Genomic DNA, 26,750 nt, shown 5'->3' with positions numbered 1-26,750 from the left:
TTCATTGCCGAGTGGTGAATTCAGCAGCAACAGGTCAAATCATTACACTGGCGGAAAAGCTCTGTGCTGACAAGCGCAGTTAATATTTCTACAATACAAAGTGATTAAGAAGGAATAGGAGAGGATTCTATATTCAAAACCTGCTCAATACAGAGGTCGAAGGACCAAGCTCATGCATTAACTTACATACGTGAACCAGAAGCAGCAGTGATGACAGCTCATAAAAAAATGGGCAAACATAAGATGGGATGACTTTTACAAAAAGGTGTTGAAAGGATAGGATGTTAAATGAAGATACAGGATTACCTACGGTAAAATTGATCACTTGGGATCACTGCTGAAGGCTAAATTCCAATCATCAATGGCAACTGGCTCTTAAGACCAGCTCCCAGCCAGCTGGTAAGGTACCACATGGTGGGGTATGGCCCCACTCACCTTGCTGGAAGAACACATCCCAAGGCAGGACTGAGTACCAACACTGACTGACAGAGGTGCTCTGCAGGAACAGATTTTCACCAATTCATCAGTTAATCACCTGAATATTATATGTTTTATCTAAAAATAGAATTTATCCCTTGTTGGTACATGGCATTTAACTCAATCGAATACGTTATTTCTAAGAAAGCACTGATGGACTTGCATGAGTTCTTTCAATTAATTTTATTGAGTAGCCAAATCTGATAAATTAGCACAGATAAAATAAGCATTTGCATGTGTTACAAATGACTTTTTACAGGAATAAAACAGTGAAAATTACAAACTGTAAAAAGGCAGACAAGTAAATCCTGTCTCAGATTCAGAAGGGGGAAGATTTATCACTTCATACTGAAGATCATATGTTTGAGTTCAGAAAACAAAGATTTAATATTACAATATTATACACTACTTTACAAGATTAAATTTACTATAAGGATTACATCCATAATAGTAAACAGAACCTTAAAATCACATTTAATGGTCCCTTACTTAACAGCCATTCTGTATCTTTGATTAAATTCTGTTAAGAAGTTAATGCTAAATAAAAGTGAATCATTCTAGTTATTGCAACACAATCTACGTGGAGTCAGACTCAAATAGATTAAATTAAAAACGAGAATGAAAGCAAAGTAAAATGGATGGTAACAATGTTGGCTGAACACTAATGTGTCAAATACAGATAAGAGTTCAACAAAAAAGAGTCTTCAACTAGAAAAATAGAGACCATTTGCAGTGGTCGAGTTGTCGTGCTGAGATCTAAGTACTAGAGCCACTCTCGCCCGTTTTGGCAGTTCACCTTCAGTGTCCTTACTTTTCAGTTGTAGGTAAAAGTGACAAATCATAAGTAGTTTCTGCGTTCATCTGTCCTGTACTGCCCCTACAGCAATACAGGGTGACCCAGCAGGCTTTCCCACTGCGAGGGAAGACACTAACAAAGCTCAACACTGAATTCCTTCCAAAGCAAAGAGGACTCCAAGATTTGATTCTTATCATGTTTTGCTCTGTAAAACTTAGGGACTCTAATTTGAAGCTGTTAATTGCCACAGAGATTGACATCTTTACCCACTAGTCTGGTGTACATAAAGCAATGAAGCCATCTCCAACATTTATGTCTTAAAAAAAGAGTAAGGGATATAGTAACAAAATACAGTCATAGTAAGAGACACTTTGGGGGGACTGTTAAGATACAAGGATGATTTTCAACATCTGAGTGATAATATACCCAAAACCACAAATTTAAGTCATAACCTATGCAAGTGCATAGCTTCCATTTATGATTTAAATGAAGAGACCCCTTTCCCCCAGGAAAAAAGTTAAATCAGGCTGTGAAAACTTAAAAACCTCTTCACTATGACTTAGAAACTGTGCAATTCTCTGACAAGCTGTTCAAGTAAATATACTCCTATTTGAAGGGGGAGAGCAGATAGGGAAGCTTCAGTTGATTCTCTAATAGTCTTTTCATGCTATTTTAGACATTGTTCTGAAATTCAGCTTCTTGTGCTCAAGCCACAAGAACATCTTCCCTCAAGGAACTCCCCTGAAGTAAGGCAACTCCTGACAACCACGTGCAGCTACAGCCTGAAATGGCAGCAAATGATTACCTACGATGCCCTTGGACATCTGTATCACAAATGTAAGTTAACTAACCTCATCACAGTGCGTGTCTGGCCACTTACAAGCGTTTCACCTTTTCAAGTTACTTGCCCTAGGAAGCAGGTTTTGCAAGTCCTTTATCACAAACAAAAAAGCAAACCAAGATTTTTCCATATGAAACACTTCCACAGGCATTGGTATACTGTAACTTAAATACTCTTTATGTTGGTAGCTATCAGCGATAGCTTAATCTCCACCACAGGACAATGATCAATACACTCGTAAAATGATCCAAGTATTTCTGTGTATAAACTTTCACTTCAAGGCCAATGTCACCTTCCCTCTGGGGCTCTGGCAGGGATCTGAGAGTATATTTAAAGCTCTTATTTGGTGCACCCTGGCTTTAGACCTGGGCTCACTACACAGCTGCAGTAAACCAAAAATGAACTGAGAACTTCAAGTGTGTCTCAAACCACCAGCGAATCTGCAATGTAAAATATGTTTGTCTTTGGAAAAAGAGTGTCTTTCTGAATTTTAACCTCAGGATATTCAATGCTGTCTCCAAACATTAGGTTTGAAGTGCTGACACACAAACTTGCTTCAGAAACACACTAGATTTTAGGGGCTAAACATTCAGTAATGTAAACAAGAGCCAAAAGTCTACTAAACATAAACCAAAAAGTCTGAGAGAACCTTCCTTGCCCTTCCCCTCCCACCCCATTCGCAAACTGAACTATTCCTTTCACTGAAGAGAAACAATGTTTGCCATCTAAGTCTAATTCTGCTGCTGTCTCAGTCACTGACATTACGATGTTCTTAATACAGAACCCACTCCTCTCCACTCTTTTTTAGTTCAAATACTGACTTATTAAAAGCTTTATCAAACTCAGCCATCATGTCCAGGTTAAGCTCACCTTTAGTCCTGTTAGCCACAATCCCTGGATTCTACACGTCACAAGTATTTGTTCGTTTCACAATGAACAGTTGTTCATTGCTACTTTAAGCTTTACGTTTGAACATTGAGATGCTCTGTCTGTAATCACTGGATGCACTTAAAACAATTTCCCTGCAAATCATGATCAGTATTGTGAGGTTTTGTATCTAGCAGCAAAAAAAAAAAAGAACAATAAAAAGGCAAAGAGTTACAGAAATATACATTTTGAACAACAAAGAACTCTTTATTTTACAAAATGTATTTCACCTTTTAGTATTGCCTTTGTAAATATACTTCATGCTGCAACTACTTACAGTAAAAACATGATTTGCAGCAAATTAAAGGTGCTCAACCAGTTCCAACAGTTTGATTTTCTTTTTTTTTAAGGTACACTATTATGTAGTAGCACATTTGATTCTCAGATGTGGTCCTTTATTTGCTTTAGTTCGTTGAAATCACAGTGAGAACTTCTCATCAACTGCCTCAGGCCACAGATTTAATGAAGATATTACAAGCACAATCGTTCTTTACTGCAAAATCTTTCCTTAAAGAAGTGAGCCAAAGGCTAGTGTTTCATTTATTCACTTGCTGCTGTATATGAAGGAGGAATTCATAGTATGATAAGGCTGATTCTGTTCTGTCTTCAATCATATTTTGCAGAAAACTTGATTTCAATGGACTGTCATCCCTTAAAAATGAAAATATAAGTGTTTGAGGGAAATAAACATTTGCCAAGACCACCAGTGCAATGCATTCATAAAGTTACAGCTCAAGTGGCAAAGCTATTTCAAGAGCATAAGGACATATGAAATGAGGATCTCAGATAACCCTTGTCATTAATCCTAACAAGTGCACTTATCAGCATTCACTTCATTATCTGACATTAACTCAAGATTGTTCTGTGACATTTAGTCTTTTTCAGTCTGTGGCAATTCTAATTGGCGTCAACTTGTAACAAGTCATGTCCGTTGTCTGATCTGTTAGACACAGCACGCACCATTTCAAACTTCCATTAAGAAAGTCCAGTATATGATACTGAAGTATGTGTTAAGAGATCCCTGAAGAAGCACAAATACTGTTAAAAAATACTTACTTTATTATATATAGTATAGGGAAGAAAGGTCTCTGTTCTCTCAGCCAAGAAACGAAAGCTGTTATTCTGATGGATTCTGCAGTGTCAAGTTCTGGGAGATGTGTCTAAGAGGCAAAGGGAATCATTAATACATAGAGGACAGTTTTCAGAAGAACAGTGAAAGGACTCTATCCTCACTGAGTATAAAGGAAACCCAGACAGATACAATTTGTCTAGTCTCATTTGAAAGGGCTTGAGACAGTCAAGCGCACTAAACTAGTATAGCGATATAGTAAATAGCAATTAGCTGTCAGAACAGTGGTGACTGAGCTGTGATCAATACCTATGCAGAAACCAAAGGATTTCCCACTCACCCACTGTGCTTACTATTGGCAAGTATTCTCAGTCTGCTCCCACAAGTCTGAGAAACTTACTCACTGCCAGCCTCTTCGTACTGCGCTTTCCTGGGAATAGCTATAAAGGTTTACCCTGGAGAAACTCCAAGAGAGTTTATTTCCCTGAATCTGGATTTATAGTGAATAATAACTAAAGGGCTAATACTTGAATAGTGGTATTGAAGTTCTCATGAAAATAATACTTTGGTAGCACTGTATCACTGATGTACAGCAAGGCAAGCACATACCATGTTCTGTGGTATCGAACCATAATTGGGAACTCCAAGGACTTGGCTGATAAAGCTCTGCCCACAGTTCTTCCCAATCCACAGAAACATTACCTGAAAGATAGCCAGCAGTAACATTAATAACATTAATCCAACACAGAACCACAGCTCAGCAGTCTCCTCCACATTATGACTTCTCAGAAAGAACATGTCAAGTAAATCTGGGTACTTTTTAAAATCCCCACCACCACCCAACTTACAGAGCCAGCATCCATAAGGTAAGCACCATCCCTGCTCAACTTCTCCACTGACAGCTGGAGAAGGGGTGGCTGAGGTATAGTTCTGTCATTTATGTTAAGAGCCCCCTGAGGGAAAAGGCAAAAAGAAAAACAGTGGTTCACATCTGAGGCATTGAAACAAGCCCAAGAATCATAGAATCATAGAACAGTTAGGGTTGGAAAGGACCTTAAGATCATCTAGTTCCAACCCCCCTGCCATGGGCAGGGACACCTCACACTAAACCATGCCACCCAAGGCCTCATCCAACCTGGCCTTGAACACTGCCAAGGACGGAGCATTCACAACCTCCCTGGGCAACTCATTCCAGTGCCTCACCACCCTCTCAGTAAAGAATTTCTTCCTTAGATCCAATCTAAACTTCCCCTGTTTCAGTTTGAACCCGTTACCCCTTGTCCTGTCACTACAGTCCCTGATGAAGAGTCCCTCCCCAGCATCCTTGTAGGCCCCCTTCAGATACTGGAAGCTGCTATGAGGTCTCCACGCAGCCTTCTCTTCTCCAGGCTGAACAGCCCCAACTTTCTCAGCCTGTCTCCATACAGAAGGTTAAATAAGAATAGGATGTGTTACACTGAATACTGAAGCTGGACCCTTTTTCTCAGTTCAAATCATACTTAGAGTGCATAATTTACTAGTAAATCTCTTCATGTTTTATTCAGAGAGGGTGTACTTCAACTTCAGATAATTACATTCTAGGACAGGAATATCAGATTTGTTGTGTACAAAAGATGTGATTTCTGTAATTCAGGCTCTTACATTCACTGTTCACAAGAGCTACTTTGACATTTTACAATGAAGGAAGCCACAGACGGACAAAAAGCACATTGTACTGTCTTTATGTACATGTGATTTATAGTGAAAAGATAATGACACAGGGCAAAAAGTGAAATAATTTAGAAGAAACCTTTCCCATCCATCCATAGCCAGAGCACAGCCTCTCCAGAATTCATCACTCCAGTCCCAAATAACAAATAACTCTGGGATCAGACAAACAGACCAATACTCACCTCATCTGTGAGGTTATCGACTCTGTACAGGCTGGGATGTGTCATGAGCATGAGGTAAACAAGGGGCTGGTTCTTCACTTGACACATGGTAAAAATGCGTTCATCTAACCGTGTGCTCGTCCCAGTTTGAAATGCTTTCTGCAAACAATCAGGTGTTTCATTTGGCCATTAAAGCAAAGTGATATAAACAGAATCTAACACACCCTCTATTGAGCATATATAACTTATTTAAGTTGTAGAGGTGAGCCATAAGTATTTTTTCCTGGTATTTTAGGACTGCTATTTTACTTCTCTATAGTCCTTTCAAGTGTTTCACAGATCATAGAAGTCTCCCTATTCCCATTGCTGGGTTCTAGAATTAACCATGACCTTGCACCATCAATCTTTTCTAGTGAGCGCTACAGCTGAGGTAAAAGCATTTTGAAATGCATCTCTTCTAACACACACCTCAAAAATGCTACTTGATGGAATTTAGAAGAATAAACATTGGAGCAGTTTACAGTTGGATTCTACATATGGAATCTTTGGTAATTCTGGATTTACAATAAAGATGTAGTCCTGCATGTTGGGACAAAAAAAACCCAAACAGCTATAACTGAAACAAGGGCTTGCTCCTCCCTCTTCACTGGGTCAAACACTTATAAAGTCTTCTACATGAAGAAGTTCAAGTATCAGTATGAACACGCTGCTTAACTCCTTATCAAGGGACATGAATCAGAAAATTCCCTCTAGATCAGGAAGCCAGCTTGTCCAATGCTTAGAATGACCTCAAGCGTCAGTTCAGGGAAATCCAATCAAAACTACTTACATTGAGCAAATATTGTGAAAGGCTTTAAACCTTTGGCAAGAACAGCCAGCCACCTGTCTTGATATCCACACTGAACTGCTGTGTGGATCTATGTAGCCAGAAATGCACAAGAATTATTACTGAAAACACACTCTACCAGTGCCACATTCCATAGCCTAGTCAGTCTTTAAGTTTCCTATTTCCTTGCTTAAAACATTTATACCATTGATTTTATGCATACTTCTAAACTCCTGCTTCTCAACTAGATCACTCTCCATCATGGTAATCTTTCAACGTCTCTATCCCCTGTTGCCCTCTGCAGGTAAGAGAAGGCCTGTCCGTTACGCTGATGTATTTACTCCATAAAAATCTTCAAATCCCTCCACTTTCGTAACATAACAGACTCCAAGGTAAAAACACATGTTCACCACGTGTAAAATTATAAGTTATCTACCCAGGCCTGAGAAACAATTAAATAGGCTTTGTTCTACATTGACCTTTCAAGTCATTAAATTCTGGCATGCAGAGAAATGGAATGTTGTCTTGAGAAAGGCTGGTTCTATTAAATGATCTAAACCAAGCAACTTCCCAATTTTGAGTCCTATATACACTGAAAGAGAAGACAGATGCTATTTTGCACATCAAAGAAACATCCCTTTACTTCAGGTTGACATGCCAAACAATCATCCTCTTGCACAACTTCCTTTTAACTCTTACCTGTTTTAAGAGTGCCAGTACATAAAGTGGGAAGAGCCGTAGCGAGGAGGGGGCTGTGAGACCAGGTTGTTGAATGCTCAGAACTGCTGAGCGATAAGCAGATAAAGAGTCTATCACTGCATTGACCAGAGCATCCCGAGCATCGCTCAACGTAGCGGAGACTGACCGGTCCACAGCTAAAAATAGAGTACAGAGCTCATGTAAGAGGCTTTCCTCCCTTGGTAGGAATACAGTCACATGTGTTCTCTCTTCTCATTAACATGTACTTCCATGCATCTTAATAAGCTTTTAGTACACTATCGAGGAAGTCAAGACAAGTGATTCAGAAAAAGCCAGGGATGATGCATCAGATTAAGTTAAGGTGACTACATACATCTACATTCAGGAAGAAATTCTTTACTGTAAGGGTGGTGAGGCACTGGAATGGGTTGCCCAGGGAGGTTGTGAATGCTTCATCCTTGGCGGTGTTCAAGGCCAGGTTGGATGAGGCCTTGGGTGGCATGGTTTAGTGTGAAGTGTCCCTGCCCATGGCAGGGGGGTTGGAACTAGATGATCTTAAGGTCCTTTGCAATCCCAACTGTTCTATGATTCTATGATCTATATTGACACCTTACCTAAGCCTATCATTAAAACCCTCTTAGGTTTGCAACTTAGAAAGCACTCTTGGAAAGAGAGAATCTTTTCTTCTAACATTACTTCCCAGAGGATTACTGCTCAGAGCCGTAAGGATATCATCCCTACATATCCAAACATGCTTACCCATATTGGCTAACAGCCCAGTGATGGCCTGTACATCTGCCCCTAGGTAGACATCACTCAGTGTTGTTACAACAGGTAAGCACATGGTGTGGACACGAATTCGTCTTTCCCCTGTAAGAAAAGAAAACTGTAGTCTCCACACATAGTGTTTGTTTTATGAAGCAACAGAACAAATGCCAGTGATTAGTCAATAGCAACAGAACCCTAAGATTTAATCTAATTTATCATACACATGGTGAATCAGGCCATTTCCAGTACCTTCTAAAACAGTTATTTCTCAGTTTCTGGGTTAACTCTACCTATTTTCAGACCAGAAGTTTCCCAAGAAACTTCCTGGTCTGGAAGAAGCAATAACATCACCAACATGCTGGAACACATCATAGCTGTGACCTTGATATTAGATAAAATAGTTGAGGTAAGCTACTGCCACTGAATTGCAGCTGATAAATAGACACAAAGAGACCCATCTGAGTACTGTACTGCCGATGCAGCTAACACCACCTGTGCATCTTACCTTTGCTGGATGTGTACAGAAGAGCTGACTGAAAGGAAACAACCTGCATATCAGTAAGACTCTCTTCTACTGACATTTGCACTGCATATCCTGCATCTGGGTTCACGTTGGGTAATGACAGCAAGTCTGTAGATCGTACAAAGAAGTTCCCATGGAAAGTGTGAATGGAGAGACCTACAAGATAAGCATTGTACTGAGTCAATTTTATGTTCATAGTTGTGAAGTACAGACACCATTTACACAGCTGCCATAGATGGCTCTGTATCAGAATATTAAGATCCTTCCTGATGAAATAAAGTATCTTCAGGAAAGGTAAATATCCCAGAGAAGACAACTAATCCATAGAATCCACAAAGCCTAGCAGAAACCAGGCATTTGGAAGTCAAATCAATGCAGGATAGTAGTAAGTCTCTAGACTATAAAAGAACTCCCTTCTTGAAACAGCAGTCCAACAAAATCTCCAGTTTTAACCACTGTAAAATGGAACTTGGATGCCAGTAAAGGTGCTGCAAATACAGTCTTTAATAACTGGTCTGATTCCTGGTACTGAAATACTCCTCAAAACATTCCCAAGTAACAGCAAATGCTCCTTTCCCCTCCCTCCCCTCTCCAGTCCAAAAAAGCTGTGTTCAAACCTTTGGTGCATCTTATCCTCATGACAGCCTCAAACCCGATCTTTCTAGTCAAGTATCTCTTCAATTCCTTTTGCAACTTCTCCACCTGAACAGGGTTGTGTTTATGGTGGTAAGACTGGTAGTAGTAGACACTACCTGCAGAATACCTTGATATACAACCTGAAACAAAACCAACACACATTGGCAGAGGGCAGACAGTTGCTGCTGTGGTTTTTAAATATACCAGTTGAATGCAATACTCCCTTTAATTATTAAACTCTTCACACCCACAAATAGCTTTTACATAGTTACAGACCTGCTTTCAAAGCCAGGTCTGTGTAACACAACTCTATGTATTTAAGGAGTTTCAGGTATGAAATAATTTTCCATTGACCTGAAATTACAGGTGCATTGTCACTTGAAAGTTGGGTTAACTGGGAAAAGAAAATTCAAATGCTAATGAAAGTTACTCTAAAGATGTTTGCACTGACAGTTCAAAGGCATAAAAGGAGGAAAGTATTTCAGCCACTTATACCAGGATCACAAGAATCCTGACTCACTAAGGGAGAATATGAAAACAGCTAAGTTGAATCACGAAAGATTGAAGGATTACATTCTATTCACTGTCACTGCTCATCAAGGATTAATTTGCATCTTATCACATTAGATTAATTCAAATCAGGTTCATGTACTAAATATTAATGTAGATGCTATGTATTTGCCAGAAGTACAAGAGTTACACACCCCAGAACAGCTTAAATATGACTTACCTAGAGAAGCCAAGTCTGAATATTGTCCACTAAGAAGAAATAAATCCACTGCAACCTGTTGCCCTGAGCAGTCCAAGGCTAACTTCTTGTAAAAATCAGTCGATGGTGTCAGGTGTATATCCTGTTAATACAATGGGGTATTACAAAATACAAAGGAAATGCAAACAGGTTAACACATTTACTACCTCTTTTCAGGGACACTAACAGTTGATTCTCCATCACTGGTTACAGGGATAGCATTGAAAAAAAATCCATTCATTAACCCATGTTTACAGTGCTTGGGTTTGGTTATTTTTGTTCTTTCCACTTCTTTAACAAAGGCAGGTTAGCACAACAAGAAAACCACAGCATTAACCCCAAACAGGCAATTCCAGAACCACCTACACATACAGAAGAGGGCAATAATTTCTCAACCTTTTTGCTTCCCTCACCTTTGCAGTTGCTCTTTGGTTTGGCTCTTCTCGTGACTTCAGCGCTCCCATTCCCACAGATGGAAGCTGTGTCTGGAAGACAGAGATTCTACCTCCAGTAGGGGACATCAGTTTAAAGGCAGCCTGTAGTGCAGGCCCCAGGGCACTCTGAGTTTCCAGGGACTTGGTAAACATCTGCGGCAAGGCCTTCAACAGATCTTGAATTAGCTACGATTGAGAAGACAAAAGCATTAAGACCAGGAGCCTTTGGAGTCTTCTTTCTTTATAGAGCTGACTGCTGAACATGCAACAACAGGTATTAACACATCTAATATTAAGGTAGTGAAGAAAAATCCCTAGCAGAAGTCATGTACTGTCTTGTCTCAGGGTAGCAAAAGTTTACAGTCACACAGATAAAAGACCTCTGTCTTCCACCTCAAACTCTGCATTTAAACTGTGGGTGTTTAAGTGCATTAAGTAACACAGAAATTATCGAGCATATCCCAAACTATGTGAAAGTCACTAAAGTTCTTACCTCTTTATTTTCATTTAAATTTACTAATAAGTTTTCTGGCATTGGGATAAATACATCTGGAGGGGGGGGGAGAAAAAATAGTATTTTAGTTACTTTTAAAAACACATCAAACTTCCCCCAATTCTATTTGCCAACCACTACACCTCTTGAAAAAAGAATACAGTATCAGTGTGTAAACCCATTTAAACATCACTATGTAGATTTCTTCTTTTCCCATAGGGAAACTCTAACTCTGTTAGATTAGCAGTCAACAGGGGTGAAGGATAATCAAGATTATTAAGTAAAAATGCACAGCAAAGACTTTCTAGTGTTCATTCTGTCTTACCTATAACATACAGTGAAAGGTGACTTGAAACTAAAGGCAGAAGGAACAAGCACTAAGCATCAGTCAGCACAGAATCTGTAGGTATTTACCAAGCATCAGTATTTTGGGGAATCACAAGAGAAATCCAGATAACATTAAAGTGGAGGTTAGAAGGCTGTCTTCATGTTTTAAGTCAAGAACAGCCACAGCATTCTCACACATCAGGGGCTTCACATAAACACACATGAACACATGCTACTTGTAAAACCATTACTGGAAAGACTAATGAGCTGGTCTCGAAGCTTCTACCAGGTATATTTTTTAAGGGCTGTCAAACCCAGCAGCATCAGTAGATACAAATCCCAGGATTTATTTCTGCATACCTTCAATATCTGAAACTATAAGCATCTGAGGCTGAGAGAGACCTTCCTGAAGACTGTAGAAATGGATTGTGCTGTCAAACGTTATGAAGCCTATTTTTGTTCTAGTGTTCCCAGGAAGCCTGAAAATGAGACATATGGTGTTCAGCAAGATGGAATTTCATTTCTGCAGGCTTGCTTTTTTTGAACCATCCACTGCACCTCTCTGTGGTTGTTACCAAGTAGTTTGCTTTACAGCTACGCTGCAACAGCTTGACTCAGTCAGTGTGGAGCAGAAAAGGAGCTCATAGTAGAGTCACTTAGCAGACACTCAATTTTTTAAGAGGGTAATAGGAAATGGAAGAAAAGGAAGAAACAAGCTGCAAAATGCGAAGCAGCATTTAGATGAGTTCAAACAGCATGTATTTTATCAAAAATATATTAGATGTATGCTTTCCTTTCAGCAGATCCTTACCTACATTTTGGCTTTTAAAAAATACGTTCTAAAGACATCATAAATGTTATATTTATTCCTTTTTGGGATTGGTGAAGCAAATAGGAAAGAGCCAGATTGAGAAACAAGCCTCAAAATTACCTTTTATACCAGTGCAGCTGTGATGGGAAAAAGACTATGGCCTTACACTATGTTTTAATACAGCACTGACCATTGCTAGCCAATTCTAGGAAATGTCTCTTCTAGACAGGCAGTACAGGCACAGTGATGCCTATCACACGCATCATAAGAGGAATAAAAATAGGAGATTCTAAGATACTTACAAGTCAAGATTGTCTAACAACGTCTGGCAGACTGTATTCAAGTATCCTGTCTCTATTGCATTATGAGAGACATCAAACACAAAGAGGTACACGGGTGGCTGAGGGGGACGTAGCTGAGGAAAGAAAAGATTACCTTCAATTTTCAAAATTAGATTCATTAGATGGGGTTTATTTATTCCACTGCAAGTTTCAGCTCTCTTATAACAGCGCACAGATAATAGCTACAACTTCTGAATGCATTTGTCTCTTACTGGGTAATCTAGAAGTACAATTTTCTTCCACAAGACCCCAAATACATTCTAAATATAGAAGAACTTTGACATCATAACTGTTTAGAAAAGAACTTTCTGAAGCGCTTCCCAAGAGTTCTCAGATACACTTCTTGAGGCAGGAACTGTTCTACTGAGCTGGAAAGCATCATCTATTACAAGGCTTTTTCTGACTTCCCTTTGGAAATAAAAGAGGGCAACTAGAAGTAAATAAAGCCTTACCATATATTCAGATGGAGCCATAAACTCAATCGTAGCATTCTGGACTTCAGGTCTTTTATGAGGTTCTCCATAAACTCTTGTCACAGGATTATACATGAATTCTTCAGGAACTATGCAGACAAATTAGATATTATTACTTCACACTAGTATTAGCTGGGCTGCATTTTAAAACAAATACATAACTCTTCTCTGTGCCTGTTGGCCAATGCTTCTTGGAGAACTATGCTAGGCAGGGCAGCTACTTTGTCACCTGCTAGGGTGGCAAACCACATCAGACTTTCTGTGCTTCATTAGTGACGCCCTGTCTTTGCTCATGGGAAGCATTTCTCATGTCTCACAGCCTCAACTGACAAAACCCCCTCATGGCCAACAATATTACAGTCTCAAAGGCCAAGGTGGGCAAGGCTCACCTTAACCATTGAAAGCAACAAGCATATTTAATACCTACCATCATTCACTCTATAGCACAGATTGCATTTCCATCTCCTTTGGTCTAGAAAGCTGACAAAAGGGTTAATGTATGTCCGACAGGAGCGGCATCTCACAATAGTACTTGAAGTGACCACTGGCAATTGCTGGAAAAGAAAAGCTTCCTGTTTTAAGACATCACCACACTGTAGCTATGATTACATTATCTATACTGTGCTTCTTGCTTAGCTAGTCAAAGCAGACTTGTTGAAGAAAAGGATTTCTGCAACCTCACAGCATCCCCACAATTCCTCAATAAACAGGTTGGAACTGAGCTCTAACCTATTCAAGTGAGCAGGTTCTCTTTTCAAGCCTCTCAGGTCTTGCGTTTTACACTGATGGCTTAAGACCAAGCCCTATGCCCAGTAAAGACCAAAAAATCAGAAAAAATATCCCACATAATTGAAAAAATTATTCAAATTGTGGAAAATAACAATGTTTAAAAGAGGCACTGCTAAATTCACAGTCTCCTGGCTATCTGAGGACATCCAAACCCTTTTCACTCTGTTAACTCTTAATTAGGTTTAGAATTAGGACTAGGTTTGGTACAGGAAATCAATAACTACAACTGCTATGTGTCAAGATAAAGCTATCTAAGCAATTAGATGTGCTGCCTTGTGTCACAGTCCCAGTGCTGTGCTGCCTCTAAGCTGCTGGAGTTTTTGATGAAGTGGGGCTTCAAAGCTTAAAACTGGTAGGGAGAAAAATCCAGAAACATGACAATGATCTGCCTGGAGCAGGGAAATGTCCGTTACCAAGGGAATTTTTCTGGGCCACACTTGCTCTTCTTTTATAATTCGTTGTCCAGCTCTGGACTCTAGGGAAGGCACAGTTGAGATTTCAGCATTTAAAGGTTGGAATATTTGTCATACCGATAAGTCTTTGAAAGGATGAAGCAGGAGCCCCAAAGGAAGCTTGGCTTTATTCAGTAAGGCCTGAGTTTGAGGAATGTTAGTCAGGGTACAGCGGAACAACCTACATGGAGGACAAAGAGTTATTTTTAGAGGCTTTCAGATAATAAAAATGATGATTTCAGTAGTACAGAGCATCCTTTATACTTTCCTAGAGCTGCTGATGGTGAATTTCCATCTTCTCCAGCTCTGTCATTCTGGTTTAGTCTTAGCTTGACCCACAGTATGTACTTTGAGTTCTTACTTTATACACACACTCTAAACAGAACTGTCAGTCACTCAAGTCAAAGTTAAGCCTAACAATGTTCAAAGTTACACCAAGCCCTTATATACTGTGTTATTTTGGGATACCATGCCAAGGTGGCCTTACACACAAATCTGAACCAGCAAAGTTGAAAAGGATGTCTTAAAACTTAACCACTATAAGCACAGACTTCAGAACTCAGTCATTTCGACAAGTGCAGATGTGCACAGCACCTTTGCAACTCCCGTTCAGCTTGTTTGTATGAGCAACTTCACAAAGATGCTGTTATTTCCTCTATCAATCATAAAAGGCCTTGCAAAGCAGGAATACCAGGTTATACACAGCTTGGCTGGTCTCCTCAGAGAGATTACTTGAATAAGCAACTAGCAGTGTCTTGTTTGACATTCCATTTACTCCATTGTTTAAAAGGTTACTATTAATACAGAGGTTTCTGCATTGTCAATCTGTTGTATGCCTCACTCAAATGAGTTAACCCCCATTGTATCTTTTCTGAGTCATGCTTATTGCCAGCCATATTGTAAAGTTTGTTGTAATGTACCTATCTATCACTGCCCTGCAAAACCCGTATTTTAACTCATAACCTTCTACACACAATTTTCTGTCACAGTTTAAGCCATTTACCACCTCAACACAGCAAAGCCCATTTTCAATGTTTTCTACTCGGAGAGTTACGCTTACAAATAGGAATGTATACTTCAATGAATTATAGCAAATGGATAATCTTACTCAGGATTACAGTTGAGCTTCTGGATGTCTTCATGCAAGTTTGGGACTGGAGCCTTCAAGAGGGTTGTAGGAAGAATATTTCTTTCTTGAAGAAGATTCACAGGTCTTAATCCTTCTTGCTGCAGACTCAGGGCACCCATAGATGCACTTAGGTGATTAGTGCCCAGGGCAGGCTAGAGCCAAAGAGAATTTCCAGAATTAACACCAACTCCTTAAATAATGGAATGGTTTGTGCTGGGACCTTAAAGCTCATCCAGTCCCAACCCCCTGCCACGGGCAGGGACCCCTTCCACTGGAGCAGCTTGCTCCAAGCCCCTGTGTCCAACCTGGCCTTGAACACTGCCAGGGATGGGGCAGCCACAGCTTCTCTGGGCACCCTGTGCCAGCACCTCAGCACCCTCACAGGGAAGAGCTTCTGCCTAAGAGCTCAGCTCAGTCTCCCCTCTGGCAGGTTAAAGCCATTCCCCTTGGCCTGTCTCTAAAGGCCTTTCTAAAAAGTCCCTCTCCAGACTTTCTGTCAGCCCCTTTAGGCACTGGAAAACTGTTGTAAGGTCTCTTCTCCAGGCTGAACAATCTCAATGAATAAAGCCCCCAATTAACTTAAATAACAGACTTATTTCCCTTCCTTATTTTTTTCTCTTCTGTTTACATATTAACTGTCATTATATTACAACAATATAAATAGTTTGTTACATAAACTTGGACTTAAGTATGTAACACCGTAGAGGTACATGTCAACATACAGTTGCTACAAGCTCTGGAACTTCAGAGGCTCAGCTGACAGAAGTGTTGGTCAGTTCACTTTGAAAGCTCAGGAAAAACCCAAATCCTTCAGCTAACACTGGCAACCCAGGGGAAGGAAACCATGCCAAAAGCGGCTGAGTATTTTTAAGAGAAGCATTCTGAACATATTCAAGGATAGAACACTTCATAAGGAGCTGGCACATAGCTTTTCCAAACTGGTGCCAATGCATCAGCAACAGCACTTCTTTCAGGCTGCGTCTGTCATCTTGAACAACCAGCACTCCACACAGTGAGCCATCAAAGCAGCACCCCACATCAACTGCCACCTTTTCTTTACACCACAGGTAGTACCAAGATGAAAACCAGACAACCTTTACCTGGTGGAAATGTTTTGATCCATCTGGATATTGCAAAGCAGATGCTTGCATTCCTGGTGCTCCGGGTGCAGAAGTATTTTGGTAGCCTGGCGGTAAGGCAGGGTAAGAATACCCAACACTTCTGTTCATCTTAACATTTGGCGGTGCAGGAGAAGGATGTGGAGTTGCTAGAGGCAAAGGAGACAAATACCTAAAATTAACTGCTGAAGAACCACAGCTTGCTCAGTGCATTAATGCAGCAGAAGGGCTTTTTGGTGGTGGTTAGTTTCTAAGCATAAACACTACCACTGCTGTCAGCTCTGCAAAGTGCTCTTCACTGCTTTACCATACTTACAGGAGAAGATGTGGTACTTGTCAAGGCTTGACATTTCATATTTAGTTTCACGACAGACATGGAACCAAGTGTATGGGTTTGTGCATAAATGCCTAAACTTCTACCTTTACGTAGTAGTAAAAACTTTCACTCCCAAAGCCTTACCTGTGAGGCCACCACCTTCTAGTGCATCGTAGCTGTTCTGCACCGCAGCCCCATCACTGGCAGCAGATGTAGCATCACCTATTAAAGACAATCCCAGTAAAAACTTTCACGAGCTACTAATTGTAATGAGGTAACTGCAAAGAAATCCTACTTTGATGAATATTAAGATTAGCATTAGTTTGGATCTTCTTTGCTTCTGCCACAGGATGAAACTGAATCTTGGCCTCTTGGCCTGGTGACATGACCACAACAGTGGACATTCATAAAACACCACAATCTTTCTTTAAGGAGAACAAAAGCCCCTACACCTCTGGTTGAATGAACTTTTAGGTTAGGTATTCACCGTAACTTCCAAGCTGATACACTTGCTTGGGAACAGGGGACACTTCCTCCCCATCAGAGGAAGTGTCTGTAGGCTTGCTGCAGTTTTGAAAGTACCCTGGAATTCAGGTGCTGAGTTCCCTTAAGAACTTTTCCCACTGATAATTCTCAGGAACACCAAATTCCCTTTGCTTACACGCTTAGTCCAGTACTGCTCACACCAAACTCCAGCAGTTCTGATGTGATCACATACCAGTCAATATACAAATTCCAGCAGAGATAAGAAAAACCTTGACATTGAGGGAATGCTCCCAAAGGATAGCTATTTGTAAGGTAACTATGTCTAAATATATAAGAACAACTACCTATTACTAAGGAGAAGTAGATACTCAAATTCATTATCATTAAAGTCTTCAAAGATGACCCAATGGAAGGAACTACATTATACACTGAATCTGGCTGGTATGCACCAGTAAACCTACTACACAGACTAAACATTTCTGTCTCTCCAGGGCCTTGGAAATGTTTCTCTTCATTATGAAGAAAAGCCTTTCTAACCCAAGCAGTTTCTAACGCATTTCATATGTTCAAAACGAAGCTAAATCTGAATATACTATTCCTGTCCTCACACAGCTATCACATAGAAGAAAGTGTCAATCTGAACATGCAAGGAACCAACAGCTTTGACAGAACAAACTATGTGTGCAAAAATAAAACTGCCGACTACCACATGGCCCATCCTAGGGCACTAAATGCAATACGACTGCAGGTCTGTTTGATACAGAGTTCTTATGCAATGGTATATTTGTGCAGGGCCCACAGGAGACCCAGAAAGTCAGGTATTCTGTGTTTCTATATGTGCCTTCAACAAATGACACTTAAAAGCCTTCCAAAAATGAACAAATCCAAGATATGCGTTTCAGCGATTTTACACAGAAGGGAAGAATCAGGCACAACTACAAGGAATTGCAGGACCCATATTTTATCTCTCTTTGCAGAATAAAACGATACAGGAAGCTATACACAGCTAAAATTACACTAGATTAGTATCAATTTTACCATTTGAGTCTCTAATAGAACATTGTAGTTGACTTTAGAGGTTGCACATTAGAGCAAGTTGAAACGTTCAAATTCAAAGAGAGCACGTTATTTCTTACCTTCTTGACTTGCAGTTGAGTTTAGCAGGGACTGTGTATTAGGTGGTCCTGCTGTCATGGTTGAAGGCTTAATTAAAGGTGGGCCACCAACTGGTGGAGGGCCTAAGGGTGGCCTTGCAGGAGGGTGGAGTGGAGTTAAAGGCTGAGTCACTGGTGGAGGAGCAGATCCTGTAAAGAGATTCAGCTTTAGGAAGAGTTTAACCCATATGAGGAAGTCACAGAAGGTTTCTTACTAAAACGCAGACTGAACTCTATGCTTTTTATTCATATGATAAACAGCATGAGATACATAAATCCTGATATGGATGCAGAAGGTTTCACAACCGCAGGTTGTTTCTGTCGCGCTTTTCTCATACTGGGTTCCTGTAGCTATTATCCATGTTTCTTTCAGCTTTTTGTTGCTATTAAGAACTTCAGAGGTAGAGAGAGCATCCCAGTTCAGTTAACAAGGGTCTACACATTCCTTTTGACAGGATGCTCATCTTTCACTTCAATAATCTGATGCAAAACAGCAATGTCCACATTCTACAGCTACTAAAATTACTTGGGGAAAAGATTTCTCTTGGGAAAGCATCAGCAATTTGCAGTTTGAATGAACTTGCTGTGCGAGTGCGAGGTGCTTTGCTCTGGAATGTTTAACCCTCTGTGTTAAGAGTCCCAGGGAAGTTTTTAATTGCTTCTATTTTAAAATTCTAGGACTTTCTCCAGCCAAGACATTTAGAAACCCAATTGCTTTTTTCCCACCTTCAAACAATACCAAATCCTAAGAGCACTTCTGCTCCTTTGTTCCCTATTATTCCAGAGGCCAGTATAACTGCCCTTTAACTCCAGGAAGGCACCAATGTGTTTTAATATAAAAGGTAGCCTTTCAAAAGATAAGGCCGAATTGTCCAGTGTTACCAGGTCTCAATGTGGTACAGAAGCCTGTAAGCTCAACAAGATCAAAAAGCCACCACACAAAATATGGAGCTTCATGAGCCTGCACATTACAGAGGATTTAAGGGAGAAGGGAAAGAATAAAAGGAAAAGGGGGGGAAAATCATATCCAGTGAAGCTACCTGCTTGTTCAGTTGTATTTGATACTGCAAAGCTAATTAATAATGGCTACATGCAGGCAACACTGTCACAGAACTTGGAAGAGATTCTGTGTCTAAGGGGCTGCCCATAGTTGGCCATGCAGGCAGGGAGCTGGCAGACCTTTGTTCTGAGAATGAGCATAATCACCAAACAAGCTAAACTTCTTTTAAAGGTTACCATTGCTCTACAAAACCTACCAGAGGAATTGCTCAGGAGGATTCCCCATCGAATGGATACAGGAATTCTCTCATTCCAAACACTTGCTCTCATTTCATATGCCACTTCCCAAAATGTCTCAGCGTTTTCCTCACTAACTGCAAAGTACTAATTGTCTGTGCCAATAAACTGCCAGCATAAGTTCCATAAACTCTGTGAGCTTAAGACAGTTTGAACATCATAACAAAATGAGTCAGGCATGGAACACAAAGCTAGCATCAAGGAAAAGCTCTGGTGAGGCTCAAAAACATGAGAAAGAAAATATTTGCTTGAACATTTACAGTATTTCTGTATCTATCTCCTATTTGCAGGCTCAGTTAAGAATCCTCTAGAACAGCAAACAGCAGTTTAGCAAAGAGAAACCTGCGTGTCCACTTCGTTTCCATAATCATCACAAATTGCATAATGGAGCTGGTTGGTGTTAGGAAAGCTTCTCACCACTGCACACAGTAGCACATGAGCAGCAGGAAGGGAAGTCTCACACTTTCAGAGGACTTTCTAAACACTGACCATTATTATTAGTTACAAGTCTGGAGGAAGGAAGCTTCTCACTGAACTGGGCTCTACCTTCAATGGCACAGAATTGCTTTGCAGTTTTCTTTCCAGGCTGCACTCATACTTTTTGCATCAACCTGACTGAGGCTGTTCACTGAACTACCTGAATCAAGTGAGTAACAGAAAGGCCAACAAGTTTTAAACTGCAAAAGACCATACTCACTGAACGGGACCAGTTTTCAACCAGGAAGTCCTCAAGTCCCCACTCAACTGAAGCATGTACCCCAAGGAACAGTGAAGGTCACACGAACAGCATTACCCCCACACAGCTTCCCAAAACCATGACAGCATTCAGGAGTGACCTGCTCCAGCCAGCTGAAATGCCTGACCAGTGCCCAGAACTTCCATTCCTAATCCAAAGAAACCACCCCTGTATTTGTGCTGTGCTTTCGCTCAAAATGCTCTGTTTTACAACCTCATTGTACAGGCAAAACATCGCTGTGGAATCAATTCTTCTTTTAAAAGGACACTGAGAAAGGGACATTGGTCAAATATCGGAAGATTATGGTTACCTGGCTTCATGTAGCTGTTCTGAAGCGGGGGACCTCCTGGAGAAGCAGCATATTGATAACTACCTGGAGGATTTGTATTTCCTGATAACGACAACGGTGGCTGAGGTGACCCTGTCCCCGTCACATGAGCCAAATGGCTTGTTTGAGACCCAAGGGGCTGGCTTGTGGGAGCCTGGCTGTACTGCCAGTTTGAAAGCACTGGTGGGGTAGCTCCAGGAGGAAAGCTACCAGCAGACGATATAGCAGCTGAGTTTTGCAATGGGGGCAGCAGCACTTGTGGAGCAGGACCTGTCTGTTGTACTGGGGACCCAGAGAAAGGTGCCAGTGGTGGTCTGTTGAACGTCTGCCCAGGTCCTTGGTAACTGTTTAATTGAGAAACATTCTGAGAGCCACTATAGTTATACTGTCCCAAAGACGGATGCGGAGGAACCTTGGCCGGCATCTGATGGGAATACGATCCTGGAACTGAAGGGCTGTATCCTTGGCCATCCGGTAAATGCATCAGCTGATTCTGAACAGGACCTGGAAGAGAAAAAACTACAAACCCTTTAGAAAGTCAGTGTTGGGTATCGCTTCTGAAAATAAGAGTTGTTCCTGGGAATCTCTTTCCTGGGGATTTTAGTCTCCAAGCCATTTTCATGTTGGATTCTTAACAACCAGGTGTGACACTGCTTCAGGGGACATGAATGTGGTAGTATTTTGCTATCAACACTTACATCAGTGTTTTGCTTTACAGCAGCCTCACAACCACTCGGCATTCCAGTGCCTGAGCGCAATCCATCCTCCTGGACTAAAACTCACACATGGCACTATTTCTATCCTCAGGAGCACCCAAACCAAGCCTACCGAAGAGGAGAGCTCTCCCACACAGCTGGCAGCAGTACAGGCGAGCAGATCGAAAGCAGAAGCATCCATTGCATCACGACTGTGTTTCACTTGACGACTGACACTAACTTCAACTTCAGCTTACCACAAAGACACGAAGAGCCACTTTCAGCATAGGTCACCTCGGTGCATCTCATGTGACAGAGTTAATCTATGGAAGTTTCTGCAGTTAATTTTAGTAAGAGAACTATTCATACACATACCACTTGTGAGCAGCCAGCTGGTCATGAACATGGAATGAAGGGTAGTTTCATCATAAAATAATTCACCAATCAGGAAGATAAAACTGGATGGGTTAATGGTGCTTTATGTATTTGTGGGTTGGTAGAGCTGGACTAAGTTTTACTCATTGAAGAAAACAAAACATTGAAAAAAGGTTAAGAACTGTCCAAAGAGGAAACAAGAGCATCATCAGATTCCTGCTTCATACGGAAACAGAATATTGTGAGATTTCCAGCATGACAAGAGCTCCATCAAGAAAATCACTACTACAGGTTGTTTCTAACACTGCCACAAACTATACATTTTCAAGTGAAATCCTTAGAAGCAGAATACACCAGATAACACATGCCAGAGCCAGCCGCGACTCCTCAAAAAGTACGAAACCACTTTGCACTGTGGCAGTCATATCATGGTTCCTGTCACCCCTGAAACGCGCAGCTGAATACCAGAGACACTCCACATACACAACTAAACATCTGAAAGCAGAAGTCCTCTTCATGGTTTAGAGATACAATTCTTTTCTTTGCAACCCTGTACTATTTTCCATGTTGCCAAGAGAGGCTGTGGCTGCCCCATCCCTGGCAGTGTTCAAGGCCAGGTTGGACGGGGCTTGGAGCAAACTGTTCTAGTGCAGGGTGTCCCTGACCATGGCAGGGGGTTGGAACTGGAGGAGATGTAAGGTCCCTTCCAACCCAAACCACTCAACAATTCTATGATATATATTTATCTTAGATACATATTTACTATACAAGTACTGGGAACAGCTGCCACCAGAATGAACTCATTGAATTTCATTTAACATTAAAACAAAGACAGCTGGTTTCCCATTAAACATTCTAGTTACACTTCAGAAGGCGTGGAAGTTCACATTTCCAAAGTAAAATAACTTTGAACTTCAGCATTTCTGACGATAACTAAAACTAAACACAACATACATCAAAATACTTCACTAGGACAAACACTGCACCGGTCATTCAGCTCCTCATTTCCTAGAAAGCCTTAGGCTGTGGGTCACAAACAGCTGTTACTGCACTGAATATCACCAGTATCCACACTCACTACATTGCCAAAGCAGTAGTACGTGATCTCACCCTCATTGCCTCTGTTATTTATGTATAAAAAGTCCACACCATATTATTCTCCACCCATTAATCTCAATATGCCACTTATTGTTCAGTTAGGTGATCCAGTTATACCCAACTGTCCTTACAACACTGCTCATAAGTCTTAGTAGTTAATAATTCCCTTAGATCAGTGGTGTCTAAACAAAAAGCTTGCAGTCAAAAACGCTAACAACTGATCCACCTTCCAAAACTACCTTGCATTGTACCAGATAGGTTTGCAACAATCGATTTACAATGCCCATTGTAAATGAAAACTTGCTAACTCTAAGAATGAAGAATTCCTACATGATGCGATGCCTCCTGTCTGCAGCAGCATGTACATCAATATATTACTGTAAGCTGTAAGAAAAACACAAAACAAATGCAAATTAACTTCATAACTTGATTGTCCACCTTCAAGCATGACTCTCTAGTCCAGGCAGGAATCAGTGTACTCGCACTGATGTCTTACACACTGTTTTCCCTGCTTGAGGAATAAGCTGGAGAATAAAGCAAGGGAAGTGAGGTGAAATCCAAAACTGACTTGATATTTTCTATGTTTTCAATAAAATATCAAATCCACCACAGCACAATGTTCCAAATTTCAATTTTTAATGTCAGAAGCTCAACAAAAAAGCCTTGATATCCTGCGTGCGGTTCATGTTTCCAAAACAATCCTGCATAAAGCTGCCAACAAAACTAAAGCAGCAGCACTGAGAGGCACAAAACCCCCTCCAAGGGGCTTCACAGTGTGCATAATCCCAGGACTTGCTGTTTTGCTGCTGGCAGGTACCCATCTTGCCCTGACCTCTTCAGTCAGAGGACATACAGGCCCTTCAGCTTTCCCCAAATGCTGCTGCTGGTTTTCTGTGCTGTTCTGTGAAGCCGAAACACAACCAGGAATTCAGTGTTGACTGAAAAGCTGGATACCTGTATGGCAGCAAAACAACTGACACTTGGAGACCAGAGATGACTTAGTAGTAGAAGAAAGACCACCTACTTTTAACAGCAGAAGATGCCTCCACAGGAACACAAGGTCATTTAACATTTCTAAAAGATCAGGAATGGCACCAGAATGCATTTGAAGGTTGCCTGATGGCTTTATAAAATGAGGAGTCAAACTGTTACCACAGGAGGCTGGGATTCAAGTCATTTTCTGCCACACAATTTCACTGTCACCTCCTCCAAGCCAGTTCTTTAGTATATCACTTTCACCAGCCACAACCTCTCCAACCCCCAGGGAGATGCAAGGATAAACAGATGGAAAAGCTCCATCCCAACTGAACAGCCACGGGATGTGCCACTGCCAGCACCCACTTCATCTGACCCTGACCCACTGCTTTCCAACCCAGCAGCTTCTAAAGCATCTCTGACCTTGAAGTGCCATCAAGTAAAGAGAGGAAAAGAGTCCTAAAATAACTGTTTCTCCTTCTTGTTTGCACTTCAGGTCTATTAACTGGAGAGCAAATTAGTAACCTTCAGTTAAACAAATATGGAATACTGGTCCTATTAAAAGAAAAACACGGATGAAATAGAGGGAGGCTGCTGCTAAGCAACCCAATGCTCCATGCTAAACAATTTCCCAGTCAGCACACAGTGCTGCTGTGGCAATTTACTGCCTTCACAGACACGCGAGCTCGGGGAGGCACCTGCAAGCAGTAAAGCGAGCAGCAAGTGGAGAGGAAGCGCTGACAGCTGTAAACCAATTCATCATCCTGCTGACAGCTCCCTGTGAGCACCCCCATAGCACCCTCGGTACCCTCCAGACTGTTATCAAAAGCCTTGTTTTTACTGTAAAGGTCAAGGATGGCAGCACCTCCTCAATGTGTATTTTAAACACTGCTAAGAACGGGCCATGCTTGAATACTCTTATTTATTCAAAAGCCAGCAACCCAAATCTTCTCTCTAACACACCATAACAACAGTTTAATTTTATTATCTTGCATTTGCCTAACTCTGAATTTCAGTTCTTTACTTTTCATACACCTGACAGCCGGGCAGCCTGAAATTCCTCCTCCTCCAACTGCCTCTCCAGAACTTCCATTATGTGCTTAATCCAACTACAGGGGAATCAGCAAACATAAAGCAAATCCAGCCAGTAAATCATCTCACTTCACTACTCCATTAGCTAACGTCCTCTTTGTACACGCTCCATGTAGACCAGAAGGTCTCCAGAAAAGAGGCTCTCTCCAGCCTGTGCTCATACACTTCCCACTTTCCTGACCCTGTATACAACAACACAACTCTTTGTGGAATGTCATTCTGCAGATGACTTTGATGAAAATAAGCTGCAAAGGAGGAGGGGGAAGACAAGCCAATCCATTTAATTACTCATGCACACAGCAGAAAAATCAGAAGATCTCATTAGAACTGAACTGCTTATGATGCAGCCCAGCTACTCAAATGCGGACGTGTGTAATTAAGGAGCCAAGGACGGAGGATGCTGGCTGGGTATGGGAAATCAGGAAACACTTCCAACAGCACTGATTTCCACACAGGCAAAGAAAACAAATACAGAAACAAGGCTTGTGTTGTGGTTCTTTCCTCCTGGCTGAAAAGGCTGGTGTCACCTTCAAAAGATGTATTTTGAAGGGAAGAAACTTCAATATCTCACTTTAAAAATCATCATAGAACTCCAGGTTGGAAGGGACCTCAGGGACCACCTGGTCCAACCAAAACCTGACCTAGACTGGATGTCCCAGCGCCCTGTCCAGCCAAATCTTAACAGTGTTCAACAGTGGGGAATCCACTGCTTTCTTGGGGAGATTATTCCAATGGCTGGGTATTTCCATTGGGAAAATTTTTGCTGTAGTGTCCAACTGGAATCTCCCCAGAACTAACTTGTGCCCATCGCCCCTCATCTTCTCCATTGTAGAGATATATTTTGAGGATAAGAGAGCGGTCAGGACTTCCCCGGATCGCAGCTCACTCACGGCACAGGGCGGTATCAGTTTTACACCACTGACAAGGCAAATCTCGGCTGCGCCGTAGCCAGAGTCCCGCCGCCCCCCCGCCGGTGATAACCACAGTGCCACATGTACAGCTCCGTTCCAAAGGGCCCGAGGCTGTGGCCCCGGCTGTGTCACGGCCTCCAGAAGAGCCCGGTGCGGCCCGCGAACGTCTCGCCTCGGCTCTCCAAAAGGAGCCTCTACCGGGTCACACCCGGAAATAGACCGGAGAGCGCCTCTGTCCCGACAACCGACCGGGACGGGGTTCACTTTCCCCGGCAGAGGCTTTACCTTATCCTTAGTGCCGATTTGGGCAGGACGCGCTCCAGCCACCACCGCACCGCAGCCCCCCGCACCCCCACCGGGCCGGGCGAGCTCCCGCGGAGCGGGGGAGAGAACCGAGGAGCCAGACCCGGCCCGCTCCCGTTTCCCGCGGGCAGCGGCCTGCCCCGCTGCCTCAGCAGCGCCGCGGGAATCACCCCCCGACCAGGCCTCCTCTCCCCACCGCCGGGCCATGCACCGGCACTGAGCTCACCGTTGCTGTAGGGCTGCTGGCCAGCGCCGTTGTGGCTGGGGTAGCCAGCGGGGGGCCTGGCGGGCTGAGCCATGGCGGCGGGCTCGACTCGGCTGTGCCCGTGTGGCGGCGCCCGGCCCGGCTCAGGGGAGGAGGAACGGGACGGGCCGGCCTCGCACCGGAACTACCGGGCAGCGCGCGCAGGCGCACCGCGTACACGTGGCACTTCCGG

The 26,750-nt window shown here is 42.0% G+C and overlaps 1 protein-coding gene across 4 annotated transcripts; it reads right to left on the bottom strand.

Annotated features, from left to right (window-relative positions):
- Positions 1 to 641: 641 nt before the first annotated feature.
- On the bottom strand, positions 642 to 26,680 carry SEC24A (SEC24 homolog A, COPII coat complex component). 4 transcript variants are annotated; one of them, XM_080626829.1, is made up of 23 exons: positions 26,540 to 26,680; positions 20,847 to 21,368; positions 18,487 to 18,654; positions 17,009 to 17,086; positions 16,531 to 16,697; positions 15,410 to 15,582; positions 14,380 to 14,482; positions 13,488 to 13,614; positions 13,040 to 13,149; positions 12,549 to 12,661; positions 11,796 to 11,914; positions 11,109 to 11,164; positions 10,595 to 10,801; positions 10,164 to 10,284; positions 9,415 to 9,573; positions 8,780 to 8,953; positions 8,266 to 8,376; positions 7,507 to 7,682; positions 6,003 to 6,140; positions 4,959 to 5,063; positions 4,720 to 4,812; positions 4,098 to 4,201; positions 642 to 3,692 (listed from the first exon to the last, which is right to left on the bottom strand). In XM_080626829.1, exons 1-23 carry the CDS (start codon positions 26,610 to 26,612, stop codon positions 3,578 to 3,580), a joined length of 3,312 nt encoding a protein of 1,103 aa, XP_080482955.1. In that variant the 5' UTR covers positions 26,613 to 26,680; the 3' UTR covers positions 642 to 3,577. The 4 variants fall into 4 exon arrangements, 3 of the variants coding, with proteins under 3 accessions (XP_080482955.1, XP_080482954.1, XP_080482956.1); XM_080626828.1 differs by having other exon boundaries at positions 20,847 to 21,383; positions 26,540 to 26,677; XM_080626830.1 differs by lacking the exon at positions 4,959 to 5,063 and having other exon boundaries at positions 20,847 to 21,383; positions 26,540 to 26,677.
- Between the last annotated feature and the right edge of the window lie 70 nt (positions 26,681 to 26,750).

Source organism: Psittacula echo (assembly GCF_963264785.1).
Source record: "Psittacula echo genome assembly, chromosome: 11".
In the NCBI taxonomy this organism is placed as follows: domain Eukaryota; kingdom Metazoa; phylum Chordata; class Aves; order Psittaciformes; family Psittacidae; genus Psittacula; species Psittacula echo.
Note: the sequence above shows the minus strand (reverse complement) of the source record. Positions and strands in the feature narration are given on the sequence as shown.

What these genes read in the sequence shown, in the direction of transcription:
- SEC24A (XM_080626828.1), bottom strand. Translation starts at nt 26,612, where the DNA reads ATGGCTCAGCCCGCCAGGCCCCCCGCTGGCTACCCCAGCCACAACGGC. An exon ending in ACCAAAGAGCAACTGCAAAG is followed by an intron (nt 10,285 to 10,594) that starts GTGAGGGAAGCA and finishes TTGTATTAACAG; the next exon opens with GATATACACCTGACACCATC. An exon ending in TTCAGACTTGGCTTCTCTAG is followed by an intron (nt 9,574 to 10,163) that starts GTAAGTCATATT and finishes GTTTTGTTTCAG; the next exon opens with GTTGTATATCAAGGTATTCT.